The sequence below is a fragment of the Triturus cristatus genome, chromosome 10 (genome assembly GCF_964204655.1).
Source record: "Triturus cristatus chromosome 10, aTriCri1.1, whole genome shotgun sequence".
NCBI lineage: Eukaryota > Metazoa > Chordata > Amphibia > Caudata > Salamandridae > Triturus > Triturus cristatus.
Genome location: NC_140593.1, coordinates 329,165,940 through 329,193,787, shown reverse-complemented (window position 1 = coordinate 329,193,787; position 27,848 = coordinate 329,165,940). Strand labels below are relative to the sequence as shown.

Below are 27,848 nucleotides of genomic sequence, written 5' to 3'. Positions count from 1 at the left end.
GCGTCTGGATGTAAAGGAGGGAGCAGGAGAAAAGGCTTGGAGCCTGACAGTAAGAGCCTCCCTGTGGGTATTTTAATACCTAAACACAGTGTTCCTCAGAGTCAACCTGCTCTGTAACTCGGCACCAAAGTAAAATGAGGCGCATAGGCAGTGGTAGCGCTTTGCAAGCATTCAGTAAGCCGTCTGCAATAAAGAGAGAGTTGGCAAGGAATAACTGGTGACTGATTCTATAAGGGGTGGATAGATGGTAGCTATAGTGTTTTTAAAGTGAGTAACTGCAGTCACTTACCTGCTTTAGTCTGCCATAAGACATTTATAGAGACCCACTGTCATTTTGATGTGCAAGAATAGAAAGGAATGTTTAAAGAGGTCAAACTAGTGGTGGTTGTGGTACTCTAGAATAAAGATTTGAGGGGATGGTGGATGGCGGGCAAGTTGTATATTAAATCTGAGTGAGGTTCCAGGATCACCTCACCTGGGGAGAGGATAAGGAAGGGTAGCTCTGCTGGGTATACAATTACAATTATACAATTAATTTAATTATACAAGCAAATAAACATACCCAAATCCTAGATACATTACCTATATTTTGCAGACTTGTACTAAAAGAGGCAGTGCAACACGCTTCATACAGTTAAAGTGCAAGTATGTGCCATTTTCAGACCCAGGGACAAGACTTCAAAAATGTCCAGAGCATTTATTGTGTCTATTGAAAAATACATGACTGGGCTTCCTTGCTAAAATGATATCTTCTTTCTTCAGTGCACTTAAGAGAAACCAATTTGATGAACTGATTTATGCTATCTAGAGCATTTGACATTTAAGTTTATTTTGTGGGAGAGCTTATGTTTGCCAGAAAGATCAACGAGATCCAGGCATTCTGTGCTTATACTCCATTCAAAGGTTTTCCTCTGCATAATATAATTGTTCCCTTACATGCTGGGACCGCCAAATGCCACTAAGAAGATGTTTATGTTACCCTATATACTACCATTGTTATTCAGCATTATTTCTGGTAAAAGTAAGAGCAACCTATGTTGAATTAAAAACAAAAGCTGCAATAAAAGTCCAGCCTCAAGACTGGGACAAACACTCATCATTAGGGACAGATACAGGGGTTATTTCCTCATCTAAATAGGATTCTAACACACCTGTGTGAGCAATGATCTACCAGTTTGTAGGATTGCACACAGTACATGGTATGCAGCACTGTACTGCAGGGTTTATACATTCTGAATCATAACTAAGGCTCCCTGATTTCAGTTTATATGGATTTTTACAGATAAATACAGACAGAAAACAACGTGTTTTCTGTCTGCATTTATTTTTAGAAACGGATAAATACAGAAAATGTGCTTCTTTTCAGTGACTCTTCGTGCTGTCTTTCATGAATTTAGCCCAACAGATGAGCAGATGGACAGCATGGAAAATTAAAAAATAGGATGAAATTTCTTTAAATAACTGCCAACATACATTTGTAATATAATGCTAATACTTGCCAGTGGATGGACTGTTATGTAATATTTGGCAACTTAAATAGGTAAAACACGACAGACATCAAAGTATGAGTGCGTGTCTATCATTTAAATAAATATGGAAATTTACAGTTTTACAACTACATTCATACGCAAAACACAAAATAAATATGGATAAATACAGATAAAATGGCCAAAAATGAAATATGGATAAATATAGGTGGAAATGTAAAAAAAAAAAAATACCATAAAACCGGGAGCTCTAATCATAACCCCAGCGAGGTCAAGAGAATCCTGCCTCACTGTTGTTGCACTTCTGATTAGGTAGCCCTCTGCAGGACTCTCCTGTTCCATGTAAGTAGTAGAGAGCAATAGATCAAAGGTGGGCAAAGTGCAGAATGGAATAAGATGTTTTGTCCATCTCTCTTTTTATCACATACATTAAAAACAAGTGGCCCTGCATTTGTGTCTAAGAACAATCGGGGTCGTATGGAAAAAATCACCAACACTGACCTCCAAGCGTGTTTTGGAAACACTACACTGAGGACTAAAAAAAAATCATCTTCGTATTAAACACTTGCATTTCTTCCACAACATGTTATTCTTAACTATCCTTTCACTATACACAAACAGTAGACCATGTTTTCAGAATTAAATTAAATACACATCAAAGATAGAAATGCATATTCTATAAGTACTTAACATTTTGCCAGCAGAGGACTTCTAGCACCTCAAGAAATTCAATCCATCAAAGCATGTGTTACAGTTTATGGGAAATTGTAAGGATCAGATGCTGCCATTTTGTTAATTGCAGTACGTGGAAGACTATTTTTAAATATCCCTTTCAAGACACAACCATAATCTATGGGTACATTTTGCACTTTTCGGTTGTTATGATTTATTTCCTTGTGAACACAACTTGCCTCTCTCAATCAAATTTGTGCCACAGTTCAATGGCAAATGTCTGCACATTTTTAACAAATAAATCTTACCAAGACAGTTAGAAGCATCAACTTGTTCTTTAAGAAAGTCTACGCACATTTTCTTCACCGGCTCAATCTGATACTGGTTGGCTGCATCCAACAAAGACTGAACATTGTTGCTATTCACTGAAATTCTGAAAACAGAAAACATTTAGTGAACAGCGATGACAAATCTCTCTAGTCATTTCCTACCTAAACTTTTCATGTGGGACAAAATATTTCACTGCTTAAATGCATTACTTACAGTGCTTCTTGTGAATCAGTTTAGGACAAGCAAATCTTCTTCAAGTTCTACTATCATACTATATGTGAAGCTCAGAAAGGCTAGACCGACATCACATTGTAGCATGGGTGAGAGGAGGAAGATCAGGTGTAACTTTGTTGCTGCTCCCTTGGAGACTGTTAAATGTTATTCAGACAGGTGCATTTTCCTTACAACTCAACGCTTCTGACACAGAGTCTAGCATGTTAAAACTAGTAACAAGACACAAGACACTCTGGGAAAATGGGTTTGAAGAACATGTACTGATAAGAAATCTGGTGTCAGTCCTTGTGCACGTGCCCACAGAGTTATTTAACTCTGCAAACATAGCTCAAGGTCTCATAGAGAGAATTGGATTTTTATTTAGAAGCTCTGATGACTACATGTTCTCATTTTCAAGGAGAAGCACTTGAAATGGAAAAAACATTTATTTGGCGCGATAACTGCCCTGAGGCGTTCCAGCGCTGTAGACGGACGCCGACAGAAGGAGGGATTAGCGGTTAGAGATAGTTGTTAAAAAGTAGGGTTTTTAGAAGTTTGCGAAAGGATAGGAGATTGGGCTCCGTCCGCAAGCAGAAGAGGAGAGCATTCCAAAGCTTGACAGAGTTGTAGGAAAAAGAGCGTCCACCGCATCTGGCTCTCTTTATTCTGAGCAGTAGGGCAAGGGAAGAGGATGCTGAGCAGAGGTGCCTATTGGGCTGGTAGGGGATTGTCAAGGGCTGGCTGATTAGAGAGCCCGTCTTCCAAAAAGCCTTGTGCGCAATGCACATGGCCTTAAATTGGATTCTCTCCTTGACAGGTAGCCAGTGGAGGCTCCTTAGTCCTGGGGCGCGGGACTGTCGGTGGGGGGTCTGGAGGAGCGTGCAGGCTGCACAGTTTTGGATGATTTGAAGTTTGTCTATGGTGGCTTGCGGGGCCCCTAGGTACAGGTGGTTCCCATAGTTTAAACAGGAAAGGATAAGAGCCTGCACCATGATTTTCTTTGCTTGGAATGGGAGGAGGGGGAGGATCTTACGTAGCACCTCAGCAGTCCGTAGCAGGTAGCAGAGAGTTTTGCCGCTTGGTAATTAAATCTGCACTGACTCTGAAAAATACTTACATCTGTACTTACCCGTAACCCAATTTTCTTCCATAGGAAATCATTGACTGTTTTTCTGTGAAATTTCTTCTGTCAATTTCTGCAATCTTTAAATATTCTTTAAAAATCGTATAATATCTGAAAACGTAATTACTTACCTGTTTTGGATAAAGGTCCCAGTACTGAGTCTAGGCACCCAGTACTGGATTACAAAAGTACGAGAACATACTGTACCTGCAACTTGAATTTTCTCCCACAGGGAATTATTGACTGTTTCTTTGAAATATGTTCTAAGTGTCAACTTCTAAAATAGCAAAATATTGTTTAAAAATCATTACAGTAATTAAGTCGACTTTCATCACTTGATTCCAAGTACTGACCCAGGACTGAATCTAGGATCCAGTCCTGGAATTCCAAAAGTAATCCAAAAAGTAATCTGTTGAAATAACTTGAAATTTCCATTGAGCTCAATGCATTGTTGTGTTTAAAATAGAGTCGCCTATTGCAACCACTTGTAACTGTTTACAAAAGTCAATTGCATATTGCAAAAGTAATTATATAAAACATCTCATTCTGAGAAAGTATATTTTAAATCCAAGTGTTGGTTCTAAAATAAAACAAGCATATATTTTTATATATAACCCATTGGCCTAGAGTTCAGTTATTGAGTGTGTGAGACCATTTGCTGACTGTGTGTGTACAACAAATGCTTTACACTGTCCTCTGATACTGCCTTACTGCTCGACCAAGCTACCACTTTAGAGAGTAAGGTTATATCTAACTTTAGCCTCTGTCAAACCCTTGGGGACTGTGAACTCTGTACACCCTGTACCTATTAAGGAACAGTATATACAGAGCTGCTTTCTCACAGCAGGTCGAGAACAGTTGGTAAGATGTTTGCTATGACTGGTAGCAGGGCGCGTGGGGGCACTGGGTCTAAGGGGGAGCCCGACTTTACCCGGTGCATGATGGAGTCTAAGGATGCGAGGTTCAAGGGAGGGAGTAGTTCCAGTGTGGCTTGGAATTCCGGTCCTGAACGATTAGTGGGTTCAGACTGGATAGGAGTAAAGGTGGAGTATATGTTTTGCAATTTCTGGTGGAAAAACTCCACCAGGTTGTTACACCGGGATAGAGCATCATCAGAGGTTGGTTGCTTCTGGGGTGGCTTTGAGAGGGTTTTAGCAATTCGGAAGATTTCCTTGGGGGAGTTAGAAGCTGCCTTGATTTTTTCCTCGTAGAAGGCGGCTTGGGTGAGTTTAATTTAATTTTTATAGATTTGTATTGCCTCCCAATATTCTGATTTGCTAGAGACTGCATAGGTCTGTCTCCATTTCTTCTCTAATATTTTGCAATGTTGTTTGAGCTCCCGTAATTTAGGCGAGTACCAGGGACACGTCTTTGGTCTGCATTTTTTGTGGGTGTGCCTTATGGGGAGCACATCGTCTAAGGAGTTCTGGATCCAGAAATTACATTTCTCGTTGGCTAAAATTGGGTTGGGGTCCCTGTGAGGTCTGGAGGTTTCGAGGGCTGCGATCCAAAGTTCTCTGGGAAGCTTGGACCAGTTGCGATCCCAGTGCGAGGTTGAATTGGAGAGAAGGGTGTGATTTAGACTTCCCAAGTCAGGGGAATCAGGAAGTGGTCAGACCAGGGAAGCGGAGAAGGCTCCCCCGATGTGAGATTAGTGCAGTTGCTAAAAACGGGGTCAAGTAAGTGGCCTTTAATGTGGGTGGGTTTGCATACCAACTCTTTTAGTTGGAGTGCGGAGAGGCTCAGGTTTAGTTCATTAGTGGTGTGATCAGAGGTATTGACTAGATGAATATTGAGATCCCCCAATACAGTAAAATTGGAGGACGAGCAGGCTAAATTAGAAATGGTTATCGGGAGGGAATTGAGGAATTGACCCAGGGGTCCGGGTGGGCAATAAATAAGTAACCCAGAGAAGGTGATAGTGGGGGAGAAGTCCATGGAGAAGAGAAGACTCTCGCAATCTGATACCTGATCCGGAGAGATGCGGCACTTAAAGTAATCTTTATAAACAATTGCCAGGCACCACTTCTCTGCCCTCCTTATGATCCTCTTGTTGTACTAGATAGCCGGAAGGGAGATTTTGAGCGAGGACCAGCTCGGACTCATTATTAAGCCATGTTTCCGCCAGGAAGAGAGCATCAGGTTTAAGTTCCTCCACTAGTAGGGCGATTTGAGTGGCATGCTTAGGGAACGATCTGCAGTTTAGCAGAAACCTCTTTATACTGGCACGATTTTCAGGGGGGTTCCGAGCCTTAATGACCGGCCGAAATTTAAACCCACAATGAGGACAGTGAGTGTGTTCAATTGTTACATTCCACATGTGGCGGCAGCTGTCAGATGTGCGTCCTCTTAAGTTGCGTAGGGTGTGTGGACTATAGGATCTGATGTGGATCGGTGAATGGACAGGGGTTCTGGCCCCTGTCCCCGGACGGGCTTGCCTTTGGCGCGAAGCTTGTGGCATGTGGGTTAAGTAGTGAGGGATCTCCGCCCCCCCGGTCACCTGCCCGGAAGTGAATGGGAAATGTTGCCAGATACTCCCTCCACTCAATCGTGACAACCCGTGGTGGACCGTGGAGCAGTGTGATTCAAGGAAGACAGGTAGGTGAAAGTAGAATGCGGCGCAAGTAAAAGAAAAGTTTCTTCAATTAAGAGTTATAAAACAGTTAAAACTGCAGTGCAAGGATGATTATTAAAAATAGCAGCGCTTCAGCTTGCCTTCAGCCTGCACTTCCGTAAAGCAAAGGTGGAATTTAATTAATACATTAACACAATGTATTCAGGAGTCATTTTCTGTTTAATGGCTTCACTATCCATGTTCCTGTCCTCATTAACTTTAATTTATAGTGCACGTGAACAAGTTACTTCATTTCAATAACGTTCTTCCTGGTGATTACTCTATTTAACCACAAATTCCTCACCTTGTGAATATTACCTATGTACGCTGACGTCATTTGCTTTCTAGGCAGTCTGCGCCCACAGATGCAGGTCCCACAGGTAGATTGGTATAAGAAGTGTGCAGATCTCTAGATTTGGAACACTATTAGATGAAAAAAAGAGTCCCAGTCATAAAACTGGAAGGGTCGGCGAGCAATCTGCGGTTAGATCGGGTATCCACCAGAAAGCTCATTGTCAAAGGTAAATAACTTGTTCTTCTGATGGATATTTCTAACATCAGATTCCTCACCTTGTGAATAGATACCATAGCAGTACCACCTAAGGTGGTGGGATTGTAAACTGGCTCAGATGTAAAACTAAACCTGCAGGACAGAATGGGAGTAATGTCCCTCTCAACGGACCTCACGTTGGGGGCAGTAGTACTTCGTGAAAGTATGTACTGACGGCCATGTAGTCGCCTGGCATAAATCTAGGACAGGCATGCCGCATCACAAAACAGTGTTGGCAGCTTTAGCTCTGGAAAAGTGAGCTCGAAAGCTTCCTGGAGGATACTTTTTAGCTAGCGAGTAGCAGATTTTAATGAGGAGAGCAATCTATTCGGAGATGGTCCTTTTGTGTACTACCTTGCCCCAGAGAATACAACAGAGATCTGATCATCCACAAATTGTTCCCTGGTACAATTGATGTAACAACTCAGTGCTCTTTGGGATTCAAAATTGAGTCCCTCTTCCTCCTTAGAGGGATGATGAGGAGCAAAGAATGCTAGAAGAGTGATAGCTTTCATGACATTAAAAAGAGTGACCATTTTCAGGAAAAAGAAAGAAAATGTCCTCAATGTCAATTTCCCTGGGAAGAAAGTGGCGTATGGAAGATTGACAGAGAGAGTCTGCAGTTCATTCACACATCTCTTCGATGTTATGGCAATGAGAAAGAACTGCCTTCAGCGTTAGAAGTTTCAAAGGACAACTGTGCGGTGGTTCCAAAGGGATGCACATTAAAAAGAGAGGACTAAATTCAAGCCCCACTAACGCATCACAAAGGGTTTTGGCGGAAACAGGAGATTAAAATCACAAAGGCTGATTCTGCAACCGCAAAAGCACTGAAAGAGCTGATATGTAGCCCTTACTAGTGCCAAACGCAAGTCCTTGCTGGGCTAGGTAGAAAGTGAATAAGAAAACTTCATACAACTTTGCCTGTAATCGGTCAATTTGTAGGTTGCTGCATCAAGCCACAAATCTGTCCCAAAGACTGGCGTACACTGATATTGTGGAGTGATGCCTCGCTACCAAGATGACATCAACGACCTCAGGGGAGACGTCAAAGGAAGTCAACTGCCACTGCTGAATCTCCAAGCATGGAGGTACAAATTCTGCAGGCCCAAGTACAATACCCTGCCCTTCTGCCGCAACAGAAAATCCTCTTGAAGCAGCATCTTGATTGTAGGACAGATGCTCATGCCTAGAAGTTACGTGTACCACACTCACCTGTTACAATCCGATGCCACTAGGATGACTTGGGACTGGTGATTTCGGTGAGCTTCATAACTTGGGCAGGAGAGGAAGTGGTGGAACAATGAGAGTTTCAAACTCTTCCGAAGAGTTCGAAAGCATTTTAGAGAGGGAGAGAGAGATTTTCAAAAGCCCAACATGCAAAAGTGCAGACATTGCTTGTTGTCAGCAGTGGTGAAGGAATAGAGCCTGGTTTCTCCAATTTGTTGAACATACCCTGTGACACCCTAGGTGTAACTGAATAGGATGCGCCCTCTCAGCTCGGGAGCAGAGACCCCTCCTCTCACTACTGTAAATCCCATAAAGGGATTGATAATCCACTAGTTCCACCGTTCTTTTTTTTTTTTTTTTTAGGAAAGTTAACATACTTCAATAGAAAGAATAGTTGGAATTTTAATTTGTCATAGAAATGCATAGAATCATACCCTGTATAAATGATGCTAAAAACATGTGTTCACAACGGTGTATTCTTCATAATAAATACATTCAATTGTCCCAATGCATTTCGGGCTATGCCCTTCTTAAGGGGTTATGTTATCCTAAAAAGGAAAGGAGAATAATAACCAAAAAAATGAAACAAACAGAAACTAGTACATAGGCACAGAAGTAACACGTTTTAACCTATTAGATAAACGAAATTGCAACTTCCTTAAATGTGGATAGAGAGAAATTGGTACCACCCATAAATCTTCAAAGTGCCTGAACTGAATTTGAAAATCACATGTGTGCTTCATCATGGTATCAACCATTATCAGACTGGTGAAGGAAAATATCATACACGTTGCAAACCAGTTCATCTGTAGTAAATTCCAACTAGTGTAACCCCCCCCCAAAATGTGACGAAACAGAATTATCTTTATTTACAACTTGGAGTGCATCGTCATCAAATTGATCCCTGGGTGTAACTGCCATCTGTGATCCACTGGCACCCGCAGCTTAGTTAATCCTCTCTGGTTTTTAACGATCCCATCAGGTGATTTACTACCAGAGTAATTCCTTGGCAGTCCAACCACTTCCAGAGGAGCACAGTCTTCTGACTCAGGGCCAAAGACTCCACCCTACCCTAACCTATATGTCACAGTACCCAGTGGTGTGGTTGGAGTGCACAGTCCCCATCCTTCCTCAGATAGCAGGTGGGAAGACCTTAAATGTAAAGTGAATCGGTCTCTACTCCAGCAGATTGATGTGGAGCAGAGTCTCAGCCGCAGACAAAAGGCATCAGATCTCTACTTCTCCCAGATGGCCTCACAAACCTAATAGGTATGCATCCATGACCACTGTCAGCTCTGGGTGGGGTAAGGAGAGGAGCCCGCTACTGATCCAACTGTCATTACTGAATATCTTTTGCAGTCTTCCCTGAAATATGGATACAATCTGCCAAATTCTCCGATGCATTTTCCCCCCTGGAGTTTGAGGGCCCACTGCTTGCATGTGCCAGCAGTTCGCCATCATCTGAAGATGGTCAACGACTTCCTGGGGTGAGACAACCGCCAGCAGCTAGTCATCGAGCGCCAGCAACCAGTCATCGAGGTAGGGGAATACTGGTACCCAGACATTCGAAAGTGTGCGGCAACCACCGCTATCACTTTTGTGAACACCCAAGTGGCACTGGAGGGGCCAAAGGGGGCACTGCAAATTGATAATGCTCCTGGTCCACTGCGAACTGCAGATAGCGCCTGAGGTCTACAGGACAGTGATATGGAAATAAGCATCCTGCAGGTCTAACACCACCATCGAGTCTTCAGAGTCTAGGGCAGACAAGACCTTAGAAAGCTTGAGCATCCCGAGTTGATCCTTTTTTTTTTATTTTTTTTTTTACAGTTTTATATAGCGCGAACTAGACCCGGGACATCAATTTTGTTACAGAAGGAAACATTCATTTTTGCTGGGCACGGGGAGATTAAGTGATTTGCCCAGAATCACAGGATGCTGAGCGTCTTTGCCGAGACTCGAACCCGGTTGCCCAGCTTCGAGGTCGACCGCTCTAGCCGTAAGGCTACATCCATCCTTCCACAGCAAGGAGATGGGAGGGCAAAGATATAAGATGGGCCGAAGGCCCTCATCACGCTTTGGCACAAGAAAGTAGCAGGAGTAACATCCAGTAACTACTTCGGGGACAGAACCCTCTCTATAGCCCCTTTGGCCAAAAGGTTCAACACTTCCTGCTGCAAAACAGACAAGTGGTCCTCCGAAAGCCCCCCTGATGGTGGTAGAAGGTGTGGGGGGTTATAGAGAAATTAGACCTTGTAACCTTAATGGACAATTTGGAGGACCGACTTATTTGAAGTAATGGCATGCCACCCTTGCAGGAAATATCAGACCCAGCCTTCAGCAGGGCGTCTTGGTGCCGGAAAAGACACACTAAAGTGGTTTTGCTGGTAGTGATACTAGAGGGACGGGCGACTGAGCAGCAAGTTGCCTTTGAAAACTCTGGTTTTTGCCAAGAAATGGGTGAAAAGCCTGCTGGGCTGGTGAAGGAGTCTGGCATTGGCGAAATTGAAAGTCTCTACAGTAGCCACGGAGAGGGCAAAACTGCTGGTGGAATTGTCTTGGGGAGCAGAAAGACCCAAGGAATATGCTGTGGCTTTGCTCTCCTTGAACCGCTCTTGAAGCGGTCTAAGACAGAGTCTACTTTCTTATCATTAATGCACAAGCTATTATAAGGAATGTCCATTAAGGGTGCCTGGACATCCTCGGAGAAGCCCAGAGACCTCATCCAGACATGGCATCAAAGGGCCACATTAGTATCCATAGCTTGAGCTAAGCAGTCAGATAGGCCCAATGCAGAATGAATAAAAAAAGTTGTGCATTGCACCAGTCTTATAGCCTGAGTAAGGAACGCCCAAAGGATGTCTGCAACAGCTGGTAAAACGTGTACCAGTATCCCAAAGGGCATGAGAATAGAAGCCTAAAAGACAGCTGGCATTTACAGAACTCAGGCCAAGACTGTGGATGAGAAAATCTGTAGCCCAAATGAATCTATTCTTTTAGATTCAATATCAGGCAGAAAGGTAAGAAACACACTGGGATTGATTTTACTGGTAGACACCTGTATCACCAGGCTCTCTGGCATCGGGTGTTGATTGAGAAAGGTAGGGTCGCCTGGTGCAACACAACGACAAGCAACCTGATTAACAGGCAGACTCGAACATGGTTTTGATCAAGTGCTCAGAAGGATAACCGTAAGGGCCCTATTAAATGTTAACAGCAGCTCTGTGGGAACCTGACAAGGTTAAGTACTTACATCAATACATTGGCCTTACCTTCCATGGTAGGCCACTGTAAATCTAGGACGTCTTTCACCTTTTGCAAAACAACAGTAAAATAGGCGCTTTCTTCCTTCTAGGATAGGGGAGGATGAGAGGAGGGCCACAAGGCCAGTATCACGGGACATGTCAAACCCACTGGCATCCTAAAGTTTTTCATACCAATTTTTCTTTCCATATTGAGGAACATAGTCACCACCTTCATTAAAGTTATCATTAGCCGAGTCAGTGCTGATCCTATCACATGGTAAGGGCAAGGTATCAGAATTCGAAGGCTTGCATAATGGCTGCGTGACGGCCAGACATGATCTTGGTCGAGGTCATGTTGAATCATGCTTAGAGTGGGATCGTACTATGGGCTTTACATCCTCTTCCTGCATGTCAGTGTTAAAGGAATCGGCGCAGGGGATGGCGTCAGAGAGGAAGCCAGCACCAGAAGTGGTGCTAAACCTAATGAGGGGTCAAGGGGTCAGAAAGTGTCACGGGTAGACTCGCCAGCAGAAGTCTAAAAGGAGGCCCCTGCAGATCCTCTGGGCCCAATGGAGTGTCACAGTACGCCAAAACATTACCAAAGATGCGCAGCATGGCCTCTCTGGAGGCCTGTACTTACTGCAGTGTCGGCAATGGACCAAGAAATTCAGACCAAGCTGGGACCAAGCTCAGAATCAGCTCTGATAGAGGTTGGGAGCGAGACCAGGAGGCACGTTTATTGGAGATGTAAAGTTTGGCTTTATGGTTCCGTATTGCTTTCAGGTTCATCTGTGAGTAGTCTCCGTTGGCCCTGGAGTTGTGCTCCAACAGGCACCACAAACAGACGCCATGAGGATCGGTCACAGATATCTGGGGTTGTATTATAAAAAAAGTGCCCCCTGAGGCGCAACGGGCATGTGCACCTGCTTTGCGATCCCCCGGGGCAGTTTACTATTACAGAAAGGGATACAGATGCTTGTGCAGCCCTCATTTGCCTGGGGGAGCGGTCCTATACAAATGACGGAGTCCCTTTGCCTTTGCGCCCAGGCCGTATTATAGACATGGGCGCAGAGGCAAAGAAGCTGTCAGGAGGCGCACTGACAGTGCACCACCAAAAAGGTGGCACACTGTCAGTGCGCCCCCGATGGCAGCACTATGGAGGGGGAAAAGAGGGTCCTATGGACCCCCAGACATCCCCTTGCAGGCGGGTGCAGTCACTTACTGCACCCGCCTGCAAGGGGATCTCCCTCCCCTTTAAAAGTGCATGCGGGTTTCTGCCTGCACAGGGAAACACAGAACGGCTGCTTCAAAGCCACTCAATTTTTCACTTGAATGTGCTGCCCTGGGGGGCACCAAATTCAATGTAATAGGGCACACTTACCCCGTTTGCGTCCGGTGCTCCTGTTTTAAGGTGCGCCTTTGTGCAAACAGGGAAAGTGAACGGTATGTGTAATAGTCCCCTACTTGTGAGAATGCTACACAGTCAAAACCCTGTTGTTTTAGGAAGTGCATTTTCCCCCGCACACTGGATAATTTGAGAAAAAGTAACTCTTAAAACATCAAGGAGAAAATCCAGATCCACGTCTGAAGGTGCCTAAAGAAAGACTGATGTCAGCGCACATGGGTATTGCTTATATGCGGCTCCACTCATCACTTCCAGAGCAGAAAGACGTCCGCACTGCGCCACACTATGCCACCTGCCAGTGCGCAGTAGTAAGGCTTTAAAGGTTTCTGTATCCAGTCTGACACCAGGGGAATATTCACAAGGTGACGAATCTGTGGTTAGAAGTACCCAAATAAGAACAACTACATTAACACAGCTTATCCTAATGCACTTTCAGATACCAAGCACATGTACATCTAACATTAATCACCCACAGCCTACATACTTTCATTTAGAAAAGTGTGCTAAAACAGCACATATCTTTATTTTGCTTGTATGCTACAGTAACACTGATTATGGTGATGTTTTTCATATCTTTTCCCGCATTCTAATGCTCTAGCCCCACATACTACGGTAAGACATCAGACGTTTTGTTCTTTTGATGTAAAACACCAAAGCTGCTCTACAATACATCTAATGGAGTAATTTTCCAGATATTAGGGCGAGGTCAAGGAAGAAGACCCAAGGGGGAAGGGACAAGAATAAATGAAAGTATGACATCAAATTGGAAATTTAGCTGCATGGGTCTCAAGGAGGATCTATCCAAGAAGCAACTGAACCTAAAAGGCTGGAGGATATAAGAGCCAGGAAGAATGTCCTCTAATGAATCAAGACTTTCATTGGGCAAGAACCAATTTGCTTTAATTGTGGCTTGCAAGTCCAAATGCTTCACTTGAATGTGCCATAGGATCAACAAGATTTAAATTGTAATTGATTTGGTATGTTATAGCTGTACCTGCAGTTAAAAGATTAACAAAACTGCTTTGGTAAAACAGCATTATATATTGTCGATGTGAGCTTTGTCAGAAAATATGACCAATATGCCCCAGGAGACAACACTTAACAATTGAAATGTGAATTCTACAGCTGCTGTTTTGCTGTAATGTTGGAAGGAAGGTCTGTGCAGTAAATACAGAGACAGATGGTAAGATACCACAGAAGGCAGACACAGCACTTGGAAGAGCAGACGCAGGGAAGGGAGAGTATAATTAATAGTTGTCACATTTACCTATGGATATCTAATAAGTCCAAACAGTATTCAGAATAAATATTGGGGCTAAATAGGACATGGGGACAGGGTATAAGGTGCTCTGAAAACAGTCTCCTGGCTTAGTGTTCAGCATTGAGCATACACACAAAGAAAACTATTCCATGCATTAAAATAAACACCTGGGGGGTAGCCAAAATGGCTTTTTGAGCAAGCAAGTCTACAAGGAACTCCTCTTTGCATTTTACATGTATCCTCCACCTCTTACATATAAAATGTTATGCCATACATGCCAATATTCTAATTGATGGCAATTAATGCATGGCTGTATCCTTATATAGGTCTTACAAGGTGGTGCTGGTTGGGTAAAATGTAATGGCTAATTAATTTTCAGCAGCGAAGGAGGTAATACATAAAGGGTGAATTGAGGGCTATGTTTTGTGCCATCCGGGTGTAGAATGTGTTGAAGCCAAAATGCAATTCCAATTGAAGTTGTGATATGTATGAAGCTTTGCATGTGGCAGTGGGCACTTGCGATGCATAGTGGGTTTGAAAGCATTCACACATAAAAGGGAGAAAATATAATAGTCTATGGGTAAAGATATTAGTAGATCTGTGCCACAGTGATAGCTTCAGAAATTTTGAGGATCTGAGGGACATTAGTTCCACTCTAAAACATGAATTTTTAAAATGTCTGAAACTTGACTCTTCTGATTTATAAAAGGGACTTTCCTGCTAGTAACTGAGCTGGGAAAGAACTTTGCAAAGGCAGCAGTTTCCAGCATGATGTGCATTGGTATCGCTCTGCTCTAAGTGCCCATCTGCAAGTATCTGGCATACTGGTTTTTAGGTCGAGCCTGGGCAGTGCATGTGCTGCTCTGCGAGGCATGCTGTATTTAGGTATGGACTTTAAGCTCCGCCCACTCACAGCCCATATTTTTTATTGGCTTCTGTCATTGTCCTTTGGGAATTGTGGCTTTTCATTGGTCAATAGACTTAGTAGTCCCTCCTTAGTATCGCCTTCTCTCATTTTGTAACCTCCCATGAGGACACCCCCTGTTATGTGTGTTGTTACTCTGTAGGCTTTAATTCCAGTCTCAGAGCACCATTTCCTTAAATGATTTTCTCCTTCCTGTTGTTGCAGGCAGGACACACTCTCCCCCATAGCTTAAATGTTTTAGTTTTTTTCAATAGCACGGCATTCTCATACAGTGGTGGCCGTGCCTTTGGTTTATTTGTGGCACCAAACGTGGCCACATTTTTTTTTTAACTGACCCATTCTGCACTTTCACTTTAATGGCGGCCGCTCCCCTTTCCTTAGACGAGCCGCGTCCAAGGAAAGTGAAACAACGGCTTGGGGCGCTGTTACAGAAAAAAAGGATTTGTTTGTCAAGAGAGTTTTGTAAATGCGAGACCTACTGCATTGCAAATGCTTGTTTGATAGTCTCACACTAATCTAGTGTGTGCGCAGACACTTGGGCCTGTCCCTCGATATGAGTGTGGTCCCGGAGCTCTCCTGTTACCTGGGGCACGCCATGTGGTGGCTTCATTTTATAGACAGTGGACCATCCTCCCCATGTTGGGTTTAGCATGTACAGCAGTTATAACAGCATAGCACATTTTGAAAATCTACACCTTCGACAACATCTTTTCATCTGTGTCACTGGAGTGGAGACCTACTGGCCCACTGCGTAAAATTCCACTTGTATGTCCTAACACAGACATCCTAAGGGGGGGGGGAGAGAGAGAGGGAGAGAGAGAGAGAGAGAGGGAGAGGAGAGAGAGAGAGAGAGAGAGAGAGAGAGAGAGAGAGAGAGAGAGAGAGAGAGAGAGAGAGAGAGAAGGGGGAAGGGAGAGAGAGAGAGAGAGAAGGGGGAAGGGAGAGAGAGAGAGAGAGAGAGAGAGAGAGAGAGAGAGAGAGAGAGAGAGAGAGAGAGAGAGAAGGGGAGAGAGAGAAGGGGAGAGAGAGAAGGGGAGAGAGAGAGCGAGAGGGAGAGGGAGAGAGAGAGAGGGAGAAAGAGACCTGTGTTGTACATACAATGTGTGTATGGGTGAACAAGAGTAACATAGGCCTGTGAGTTTTGGGGAACACCTAACCTGCACCTGTGCATAAGATGGAGGTGATATTGTTTTCCCAGAAAGTGGAAAAATATTGCTGACTTTCCTGAAGCTGGATGGAAGAGAGCTAGACTCAGAAGTGGGGACAGAGGAAACTAGGCTCCTTTAGAAATTCAATTAGGCATTTTGCTGAGGGGAGCTGCTGATTAGTCTTCCTGTAACACTGCCATTTAGCCCATGTTAGTGGAGAAGGGTGGGACTGGTGTCTCTGTTGTTAAGGTGAAAGAGACTGCTTTAGGTGTTGCCAGCCTTTTGACTCTTCCCCGATCACTTCTCAGTGTGACTGTTGATAGCCAGATGAAGAAAGCTTACACCTATTGTGCTTCTATTGTAGGTGCTCTGGGTTGGAGACTACCTCACTGTGAGGAGGATACACAAAGGATGTCTGGAGAGCAGCCAAGAGAGGACACTTGAAAAAAGAGCAACCCCAAACTGGTTCTAAAAATGTAGCTAGAGAATCCATATCCCCGGTCTTCTTTGACTGTATAAATCCACTGACCAGCTTTGGGTTTAATTTCCAAGTACCCTTTGACTAAAGAAGAGAGCTCCGTAGAGTACTCAGAGGACTGCTGCGCAACCAGTGCCGGTTTTCCAGACAGATAGCTTCCCAGGGGACTTTGCCTAAAGTCTTGCCTTGCTGAGGAGCGGTTCCCCTGATCTGAAGGGTCTGATAGCCTACATGCCTTCTGAGAGTGGGAAGGAGCCAGCCAACCACGCAGGAGGTATCTCTCTCCATGGAGTGCAATAAGAAGTCAGTCCTCAGTGCTGCTGAGTCTATTAAAATCTGCAAGTCATAGCAGCATTTGTGCAGTCTCTCCAAGAATGTAGTTCCAATCGAGGACCGATGGCTGACCTCATAATTGTACAATGGGTTTGAAAAATACCGCTATGACAATACATTCAAAACACATTATTCCAAAGTTAGGTAGAACCTCTTACCTACTTTGCTTGTTCAGCTAATGAACTGGAGTTCTCATAACCACTCTTTTTTGTGGGTCAACAAGCAAATCAAAACAATCAATTTAAAGAATAATCACTATACAATTTAAATATTTCATTGGTAATGTTTTACTTCATAATTATTTCGTTTTTCTTTGTTATTTTGTATTGGTATCAAGATTGAAATGCATACAATTTCTCTACTAACAATACTTTACATATTTATACATAATTATCAGTGCAATAGATATTTATATACAGTGCATAAATCAAGTTTGTGTGAATCATAGAGCTTATTCTTGAACAGTGTATTGAAACCAACGGGTCCTACTTCATTGTACTCGTATATCGCGACATTAACTAATTATCCTCGATATTTAATCAATACGTGGTCCAAAGAAAAAGGGAAAAGGTCAGAGGACGCCTTTCAGTATTTTATCTTAGTTTTCACCACCGATTGTTGCCTAAACTGGAGAGTTCATCATTTCTTTTCAATTGCATATGGCGATACTCTTGGCCTTGTGGAGTGAAGGAGTAAGTGAAGGGTGTGCTGACGCGTTTCGACCTTCGTGTGGGGACCAGGAGGATTTAAAGAAGGGCTGGGATTTTTTGTGTAGGACGCTGCTGACAGCAAGTAGCGCGCTACTCTGGAGACCTGAGTTAATGGTCAGACCATTTGTTATTGGGGTAATCTTAAATGCTAAAGGAAACCATTCCGTGTATTTACTCCAGTTTCAGTGTGGCACATTTATGACAGAGATGTAAAACAAATGCTTGCTGAAATTAATACTGTTAGGTTGAAGTGATATGCTGTAAAACTAACAGTCATGAGATTGAGAGTAATCTATATACAGAAGAGATATACATATGATGGAAGGGGAGGAGAGGTGCATTCAAAATAGATAAGGGAAAGAAAAAGTAAGTTTGCGTCAAGATCAATTTTTCATGCAGGATTTTGATGGAATAAAGCATGTGGCGCATTCTTTACAATAAATAGCATGCAATCTGTGATGTAAAACTGTAAAAGAAACTGTTGCAAATTCGGTTTTAAAAGACTGTGACTTACAACAGTCTATCTAGGGGCGCTTATTGTTTACAGAGGTGACAGATACCGAACTCACTTCAAAAACCCAGTGCTTGTTGAGACCCCTTTACGAGTGAGTATCAAGCAGTGTGTCGTTTAAGCAATATCCAAGTGCCCATAATTACATTTTGACCACACCACCACTGACCCACCGTATACAGTGAAGGCAATACTTTATTTTATTTATTTTGAGTGTTTTGTATAGTGCAAACAAGACCTTTGCGGGTATCAGAGCGCTTTACAGGGCAAATACAGGTGGTAGAGATAAGCATAAAAAGACTGCGAGTTAGATAAATATAGAAATGGTAGCTAGTATAGAAAAGCACATATATACATGGATGTAAACATAGTTCAAGTGAATTTGGCCAAAAGGATCGCTTTCACCACTTTATTTAAAGATGTCGTGGAGGGGTTCAGTCTCGTGTTAGGAGGTAGGGCGTTCCATATCCTGGGTACCATTCCTGAGAAGGTCCGGTTGTATGTTTTCTTCTTGGAAAATTGTTGTGGTTTCAGTAGAAGGTTATCAGAACTCCTGGTAGTTCTGATACCACCCGATGGTACCAATTTCTCCGCTAGATATCTTGGGGTTTTGTGGTGCAGTGCCTTGTGTGTCATGCAGGCAATTTTCAATTGAATTCTAGCTTCGAGAAGTAGCCAGTTCAGGGCACGAAAGTCAGGGGAGATGTGAAACTCAGAAATACATGTATGTGTATCTACTATAGCAGAATACTCAATGCCATAAAGTATTGTTACAGTTTATGCAAATCATTTTACACCATAAGTAAACTACACACATAAACATATAAAACACCCCCCAACTTAAAATATAACAAGGTAGCTGATAAATACTTGCAGCAATCATCATTAGCAAATTCAGTGCATGTTTTTGACTCATTCACTACCTGATTTGGAACGTACTACCACCTGCATCCACCTGAAGAGCACCAGGCCTCACAGAATAGAAACCATGTTTGCAAAAGAATTTGCTGTGTGGTCACCATGACTCTCGAGCATTCACCTTGGCTCTGCGTGGTATTCCTTTTTAGGTGTGTGTATTAAGGAACATGTAACTTACCCTGTGAGCATATGTTCATAGGTTGCAGTGCTGTAGCTTCACATGCTCCGTATACTCCTGCCATCTAGTGTTGGGCTCTGAAATTACAAGTGGTTTTTGTTTGAAGATGTCTCTAAGTCACAAAGTCTACCGACTCATCCCTTAGTAGTGAATGTTCATAGGCACCAACACCATTGTTTTATTATTCTCCACACAGTGGGTGAGTTAAACTATCCAATGGCTAGTAGCAAGAAAGTGGTTACCACGGAAATGGGGTATTAAAGAAGGGAGAATACTTAATGTTACAGAGATATGCAAACAAGACCCTGACTAAGGGGAGGAGGGTGGGTGCATGTGAATATACAGCACTACAAGCTATGAACAGCTGCTTACAGGGTAAACAACGTTCTGTTTATAGCATGTGTGGCTCTAGATAAATATGCTCTGCATAGACTGTTAAGCAGTACTCCCCTGAAGTGGTGTCTAGACAGTGGATGATGCAGATGTCTAAAACAGAGTTCTTAATACTGTTTGGCCAACTCTAGCCTGGGGATATCCACACATTAATGCTTGAAAAAAGTGAATGGAGTTGATCATATAGCTGGTTTGTAAATGTCAGCTATGGGAATATTCCCTATAAATGCAGGAGTGGGCAGGACCCTATTGGCTTTCAAATATCATGTTGGATACATTTAACAATCTGTCTAGCTATGGAGTCTGGGTGAGGACAAAAAAGACTGGTAGTTCAGTTGTTTGATTAAGGTGGAAAGGGGAGACAACCTTGGGGAGAGATTTATTGTCATTTGTTAGGACAACCCTATCCACATAAACCTGTATAAAAGATTCTTGCAAAGTGGGGGCTTAAAGCTCACTTGTCCATCTTAGTGAAAAATAATGGGTAAAAGGAAAGCTACTTTGTGGGAAATTAATTGAAAAGGACAAGAATGCAATGGTTCAAATGGGGGGCCATTGAGCTTTAAGCACTATATTGAGGTTCCATAGAAGGGCAGTTGGTACCCTAAGCGGAATCACTCATTTAATGCCTTCCATAAAGGCTTTGATGACAACAACTCAAAAAAGAGAAGCATGCTCTCTATTGTGCATGTATGCTGCAAGATGTAGGTGCATGGAATTAAATGCTAACTCCAGTTTCTGTAGGTGAAAAAAATCATACACAATGTCTTGAACTGCAGGTATAAAAGGGTTTACATTTTTAGAGCTACAATAGTGGACAAATCACTCCCATATGGAAATATCCTAATAGAATGCATCTGTTGAGGGGCTTGAGATAATGGATTGATTTTAGGGAGCCATCCTTCTTGGGGATTAGAGAGTACAGTGAGTAAACCCCCTTGGCCTATCAGGGAGTCCGTGGCCTCCTTCGAAGAGAAGAGCTTGCATCTCTTGTAGGAGGAGAAGGTACTCTCTGCTTAGTGTGAGTGCACAATGTGGAATGTTTTGCGGGCTTGAAAGGAGTTCTAGGCAGTACCCTTGCTCTATTGTACTCAAATCCAGTGGCCTGAACTGATTTCTTCCCAGTCAGGAAGAAACCAATGTAGCTTTTCCCTGACAGGTGTGATGTGATCGAGGGACTGCATTTCAAGTCAGTGCTTTATAATAGAGGCTCCTTTACTGGGAGCATTTCTGCCTTTGCCTCTGTTGAATTGCCCCTGTATGAGCCACATGAGTATGCCCTGCCTACCTGACCGGATGGTGGTAGGATAGCTATTGGCGTTGATAGGATTGGGGCTGCTCTAAAAGAAGTGGATATTGGGGCGTCCTGTACTGTTGCCTCAGGAAAGAGCTCCTAGGGCAGCATTTCGCTAACTTTGGGTGGCGGCCCACTGAGAGATCGTGAGCCAATTTTTGGTTGCCGTGAAAGCCCTGGTCTATATGCCATATTTGAAATGATTATTCCTGTTTGTGCACTAGTTCAAAGTTGTTGACCTATGCCCCCAAGTCCAGTTTTAAAACAAACCCTTGTAAGTATTTCTAAGCATAACACTGGGTAAACCTTTCTGTATTTGTTGCTGCTGTTTTTTTATTTCGCAAAGCCATTTCATCAGAGAATGAACTATACATGAGCATACACAATGATACAACTCGTGTATGACTTTCACAAATAAATTGAGAAATATGGATGTGGTCTAATGGACAGAGCTGCTGACTTTGGATTTGGGGAACCAGGTTTGAGTCCCAGCATTGGCTCAACATACTTTGATTCTGAACAAATCACTAAATCTGTGATTAAATTAATTGGAACTTGTGTAATGTAATCTGGTGCTCATGTAAAAAGCTCCAATGCAATGTGGTCGCCAGTAGGTAGCTATAGTTAGGACATTGTTTCTATAGAAAAAGCGTTTTTGACTTGCCTTTATCTTTGGCAACGTTTGACGAATCTTCACAAAATTTTCTAAAAACGTGCCATAGTGAGTTTTGTTGTGCATGGAAAGTTTCAGGGTGATCTGTCAAGGAAAGGCCGGAAAAAAAGGGGAGAGGGGAGGATCAAAATATTTATATGATTTCACATGTTAATTCCCACAGGAGCTTTGAACACAACTACAGCCCGAACCACTGGACGGAATTACCCAAAATTTGAAAGGAAGGCAGATTTCGGTTCACAGATTACGCTTTCAGTTATCCGATGCAAATCTGTTTATTAGTTTAGTAGTTAGTAGTTGTTCAGAAATTTAAGGGAAAGCAAATAAGGATATCTGGGCAGAGTCTAAGCACAGATATCATGAGGAGGTCTGATTGGCTGTCGGCACTAGAGGTTATGGAAGGTGCTCCAGAAGCTAAAACAATAGCATATCTTCTATAAATTCCACTATGTTTCTTAGCCATATCAGAATGAAGTCTGAAATTCCCAATATAAAATATACTTCCAACATGAGCAGCCAGTCAGTTGACTCCCTTGTGCTCTGCTGCAGCCTCCCAGAGTGTTCTAAAGAACAACTAGAGTGCTAACAGTCTTACTTATTACAAAAGTGAGGCACACCTGAAGCCATCTTGATTGAATCAAACTAGTAAAACTTAAACATTTAATTTAGAAAGGAACACAATGAGGGGGTTAATTTTGTCATGGATATTATGGTTAGTGCAGTAGAAAGAAACATTAGGAAACGTTTTAAGTGAGATCTCATATATCTTCCAGTTGTACTTCAACAGGAGCAGCCTGTCAGTTGATTCTATTACAGAACCGGAGGCTTCGAATTATGCTTTCTCTTCCTTTACAGCCTCCGTGTCCTTAATAGAATTGAAAATTCTTGGCGCGAATGCTAGCAATTTTGTTATTCCTTTCTGTTCTACAGCAGGCTCCCAGAGTGTTCTAAAGACCAACTAGAGCGCTAACAGTCTTACTTATAATAAAAGTAAGGCACACCTAAAGCCATCATGATTGAATCTAACTGTTAAAACTTGAAACATTTAATTTAGAAAGGAACAAAATAAGGGGTTTCATTTTGTCATAGAAATTATGGTTAGTGCTGTAAAAAGAAAAATTAAGACGCGTTTTAAGCGAGTTCTCAAATATCTTCCTCTTCTATTTCATTAAGGCATTCTGACAGGTAGACAAAACATGCTCTTTCAACACCAGCAACAGACTGCCACTTAACTCCCCAAGATGGCCACCAGAGAGAAAAGAGCCCAAATGTAGCACAATATCACCCAGATGTAGCTCAAATATAGCCCAATGTCAAACGTGTGCAAAATACCCACACATATTAGGCTTCTATATAAAAGTGCATGAAAGAGTTAACAAATACTAACCATTCAGGAATGGAGAGACAACATATAAAAATGAAAGATATGTTTTTATTTGCTGCCTTCTGCACTACCAGAGGGTGCAAAGTTGAAAATGATGCCATTAATGGTCGCTTTGTGTGAGTGTTGTGCCATTCTTATGCTTAGTTTTTAGGTCTCGCCTGACCCAGCGCATGCGCTGGTCTGGCGAGACTTTTTGAGAGGGCTCCAAAAAGTGCTACCAGATCAGCCTAAAGCTACAGTGCATGTGCGCGGGCGGGCGCGCCGCGCTTGACCGCGATAACTTTCACTTTCGCGGCCGCACGGCCGCTTTGATGTTTGATCGCGATCACTTACGCGGCCACACGGCCGCTTGGCATAGAGAATAGGTCTTGCTTTTGGGACCTTATAAGTATTTAGTTATGCAACTGTTGCATGGCTAAACACTTATAAGGTCCCAAAGGCGAGACCTATTGGCTATGCCAATGCTTGTTACATTTCCTGACAGTATTGTATCTAACAGATAAAAATAATTTGATCAAGAACGCAATTTTCAGGTATGTAAATTACATTTAATTTGGAGAAAAAAATGATTGAAAAGGTGCATGTGTAATGGAGAATATTATGAGAGGATCAAATATGTTTGAGTAAATATTGGAACTATATGAGGTAATGTATGAGTGGTTTTGTGAGTGGCTTTGTATGTTTATAACAGGTGAATAAGACGCTTTATGAGTGTACGAGAATGTGACTGTTTCTCTGATTTTCAGACTAGGTGTGTGAGAAGTTGGTTCACAATCTGTTGCTTTGAATTAGTAGGTTGTGCATGTTCTGCTTACTACGTGGTGTAATTGTCAGTAAAACACTGTAGATTAAGAGTTTAACATTTAGCAAGCAAGTCATGAGAAGATGTGGAAATATTTACAGGTGTATATTCGATGTTCTGTTGTCAAAAAGTGTTTTTCTATGAATTCTGGGTGTTTTAGATCTCTTACACTTTGTTAGACAGCTACCTATACATTCAGTCACTTACCCAGAAACTACTTATGCATGCAGCAAATTCAAACATAGTTGTATTCACATCTATATTGCTCTCTTTTCCGTAATATGGCCCTGAGGGGCTTGGATATAGCCACTTACATGGATATTTAGAGCGTCATAGAGATACTAAAATAGACAGTCACATACGGGCACATATACTTAAACTTCTCATGGCACTGCTACAGGTGTACTCCTACAATTTCTCAGATATGTTGGCAAGTACTGACACAACCCTCTCAATCATGGAGAGACATACTCTTTCAAACATTGATGATGTTTGGAAGAACAGGCCCTGTGTGTGCACTTTCATTTCTAGTTTGATTTGACATGTAAGAGCTGTTTGTCAAGTCTTAAATGCAAGTTTCAGTATGCACAAGTCACATATGAGAGATACTGTAGGTGTGCAACAAAGCATGCTGGTTTGTGCTTAAAAGATGAAAGATGTTCTTTTCAGTTCACTAAGTAACTTGTGCACTTGCATCTTACTTATTTACTTAAGGAGTTTTATATAGCGCTGGCCGGACCCGGGGGTATCGGAGCGCTTTACAGCAGTTTTTCGCAAGAGTCATATAATAGAGCCTGTTATTTTGTTAACATATTGGTTCGGAAGTCCAAGTGTGCTGTGTAGTATTGAGGTAGTACGCGAGTCCTGAGACAGCCTCGATTAGTACATGTTGTCTTGGGTTGAACCACAGTAGTTTTTCGCAAGAGTCATATAGTACAGCAGTGTTATACATATAGGTTCGGAGGTCCAAGTGTGCTGTGCAGTATTGAGGTAGTACGCGAGTCCTGAGATAACCTCGATTGGTGCACTTTGACTTGGGATGAACCTTTAAAGGGGGGGGGGGACGTCTGAGTCACTCACACAGCTACGGACGGACATGCCCTCACAGACCTTTAGAGACCCACTCACATATCCAGAGATATACCTACTTACAGATGCACTCAGACACTCACACAGCCACTCACAGACCCACTCAGACACATACACCCACTAACAGATCCACTCAGACACTTATGCACCTACTCAGACACATACATCCACTCACACAGCCACTCACAGACGCGCTCATGCACTCACTCACAGGCTGTCACACACTCAGAGAGGCACTTGCAAACACACACCCTCACACCTACTCACAGACCCACTTAGAAACTCACTCACCCACTCACAGACCCAATAAGACACTTATTCAGCCACCCCAAACCCATATAGACACTCACACACCCTCTATGCACTCTCATGCACTCCCTCACACACCCACTAAGACACTCATATACACACTCATTCTCAAAGGTTACAGTTAGGAAATAAAATTTAATAAAACCTTAGAAATTCACTCAAAAAACAAAGGTTACATGGATATCATACTTAGAAAATAGAATTGAGAAAACCATGGAATTTCACAGAAAAAAATAAAAAGGTTACAGGGACATTATAGTCAGGCTCAGATTTCACTCGTACAAAACCAGAGAAATTCAGCAGTTATGGTTACCTGAGCTAACTATAGCTTACGCCCCTGCAATGCAATGGTTAGGACCTCATACTACATCACTCATACCATGGGCAGTGATCACTGATGACATCACTGATGGCATCTCAAATGAGAGACAGATGCTGTAGCGTACTTTCCAACTCAACTCATTGAGCTCTATCATATCTAGCAATTCGACAAACCTCCAAAGTCTGAAAAGGCTGCCACTGCAACTCTGCAGCATCAATTCCTTTGCACGCCTTATCTGGTGGAGGAGCATCCCCTTGTTCCTTGAGCAGAGGCCCATTTACAATTAGTGTGCACCACAGGGAGTCCAGAGGGACATGCTTCCTAACGTAGGTGGGGCCTTAGGGAGAAGGTCTTTATTTTGTTCCTGCTCGGGAGGGGGGGAGGGGGGGGGGGTAGTTCGGAACTACCAGAGCCCTGACAAGTTCCTTGAAAATGTCTTGGGCGGTTTTGAGCATCCCTTTGAACATTGGGAGAAACTGAATGGAGCACTCAAATTTTGACAGTGTTCCCAAGAGGAAGTCCTCCTACTAATGAGCTTTGCCCCCGTTATGGAATGCAGCTCTTTGAAGTACCTTACGGTATGTGACAGTGTTGTCAGAGGGACAGGCTCCAAGTGGAACAGGCTCCAAGTCTGTGTCCCCTGGGAGTCTACGTCATAATCCTTCCATGGATCATCTGCTCGGTAAGGATAAACGAATAGTTTCTTACCTGTCGGTGTAGTTTTGCAGCTTGAAGATCTTTCTGGATTCACTATGCTGTGCATTATTCCGCGATCTTGTGGTTGGGTCCGGATTCGTAGTCTTTTCTTTGTTTTTTTTTTTTTTTTTGTAGCCCAGGTGGGCGTCGACGTCCACCATTTGGTGCACCTCCCGTGACGTCGTCGTGCTTCCTGCGGAAGTCCCACCTTTGGGGCGCCATCTTCGGGTTCTTTTTTCCTTTCCTTTTTTTTTTTTTTTTTTTAACCCTAGGCGATTGATTAATCCTTCTTGTCCATTTTTCTGTATGTTTTCATTTCTTTGATCTTTTCCATTTTACCCCCTCTTCCTCCAGCCTCATCTTCCTGGCGGAGGTGGGTGGGTTCGCTAGTGAATCCAGAAAGATCTTCAAGCTGCAAAACTACACCGACAGGTAAGAAACTATTTGTTTTGCAGCGTGAATCTTTCTGGATTCACTATGCTGTGCATAGACTTTGTAGCGGTTTTCCTAATTCTGTGGCGGCTGGGTGGTAGATGAGCGTTGGTCGTTGAAAATGTGCTGAAGCACCTTCTGTCCAACCTGTGCTTCCTTGTTCATCTGAATGTCCACGCAGTAGTGTTTCGTGAACGTGTGCACAGATGCCCAAGTTGCCGCGAGGCATATGTCCTGGATGGGCGTGTTCGCCAGGAAGGCCACGGTGGCCCCTTTCTTCCTTGTGGAGTGAGCCTGCGGCCCCTCCGCTAGCTCCTGTCCAGCCTGTTTGTGGCAGAATTGAATAGTGAGGGCAATCCACCTTGCGATGGTGCCCTTAGTCACTGGCCTACCCATGAAGCTAGTAGCAAAGGACACAAACAGCTGTTTCGACTTCCTGAGTTCCTTGGTTCTCTCAATGTAGTGCATCACCGCTCTTCTTGCGTCGAGGGTGTGCAGGGCCTTTTCTGCGTTTGAAGTCGGGTTTTGGAAGAAACTTGGTATCTGAATACTCTGATTCATGTGGAACGCCGACACCACCTTGGGCATGAAGTGTGGGTCCGTTCTCAGGACTATTCTATCCTTGTGAATCTGAATGTAGGGTTCCTGCAGCGTTAGTGCTTGAAGCTCGCTCACCCTGCGTAGTGAGGTTATGGCCACCAGAAAGGCCGTTTTCATAGTCAACATCTGCAGTGTGGCCTTGTGAATGGGTTCAAACGGTGCCTTCATGAGCTCCGTCAGGACCACATTCAGATTCCATGCCGGCGGCGGCGGCAACCTTTTCGGGGGGGCCATCCTTTTGGCTCCTTCCATGAATCTCCTCACCACCTGCGAGCTGAAGAAACTTCCACCTTTTTCACCTCTGGTGTAGGCCACGATTGCCGCTAGGTGTACCCTTAGTGAGCTCGAGCAGAGGTTACTCTTTAGAAGGTGTGTGAGGTACCTCAGTACTGTTGAGTCTCTTGTCATTCTGTTTTGCAGGCCCTTTTTCCGGCACCACACAGTGAACCTCTTCCATTTTGCGCTGTAGCATTTTCGTGTAGTTGGTTTCCTCGCCTCCCGTAGCACTCGCATCGTGCTCGGC

General features: G+C 43.2%; 1 protein-coding gene across 1 annotated transcript in view; it reads right to left on the bottom strand.

Moving 5' to 3' along the window:
- The window catches only part of KLHL7 (kelch like family member 7), a 428,793-nt gene that overhangs the window by 273,789 nt on the left and 127,156 nt on the right, over positions 1-27,848 (bottom strand). Inside the window, exon 4 of the mRNA XM_085631525.1 lies at positions 2,468-2,592. Coding sequence (XP_085487651.1) covers positions 2,468-2,592 — 125 coding nt within the window. The remainder of the gene's footprint in view (positions 1-2,467; positions 2,593-27,848) is intronic.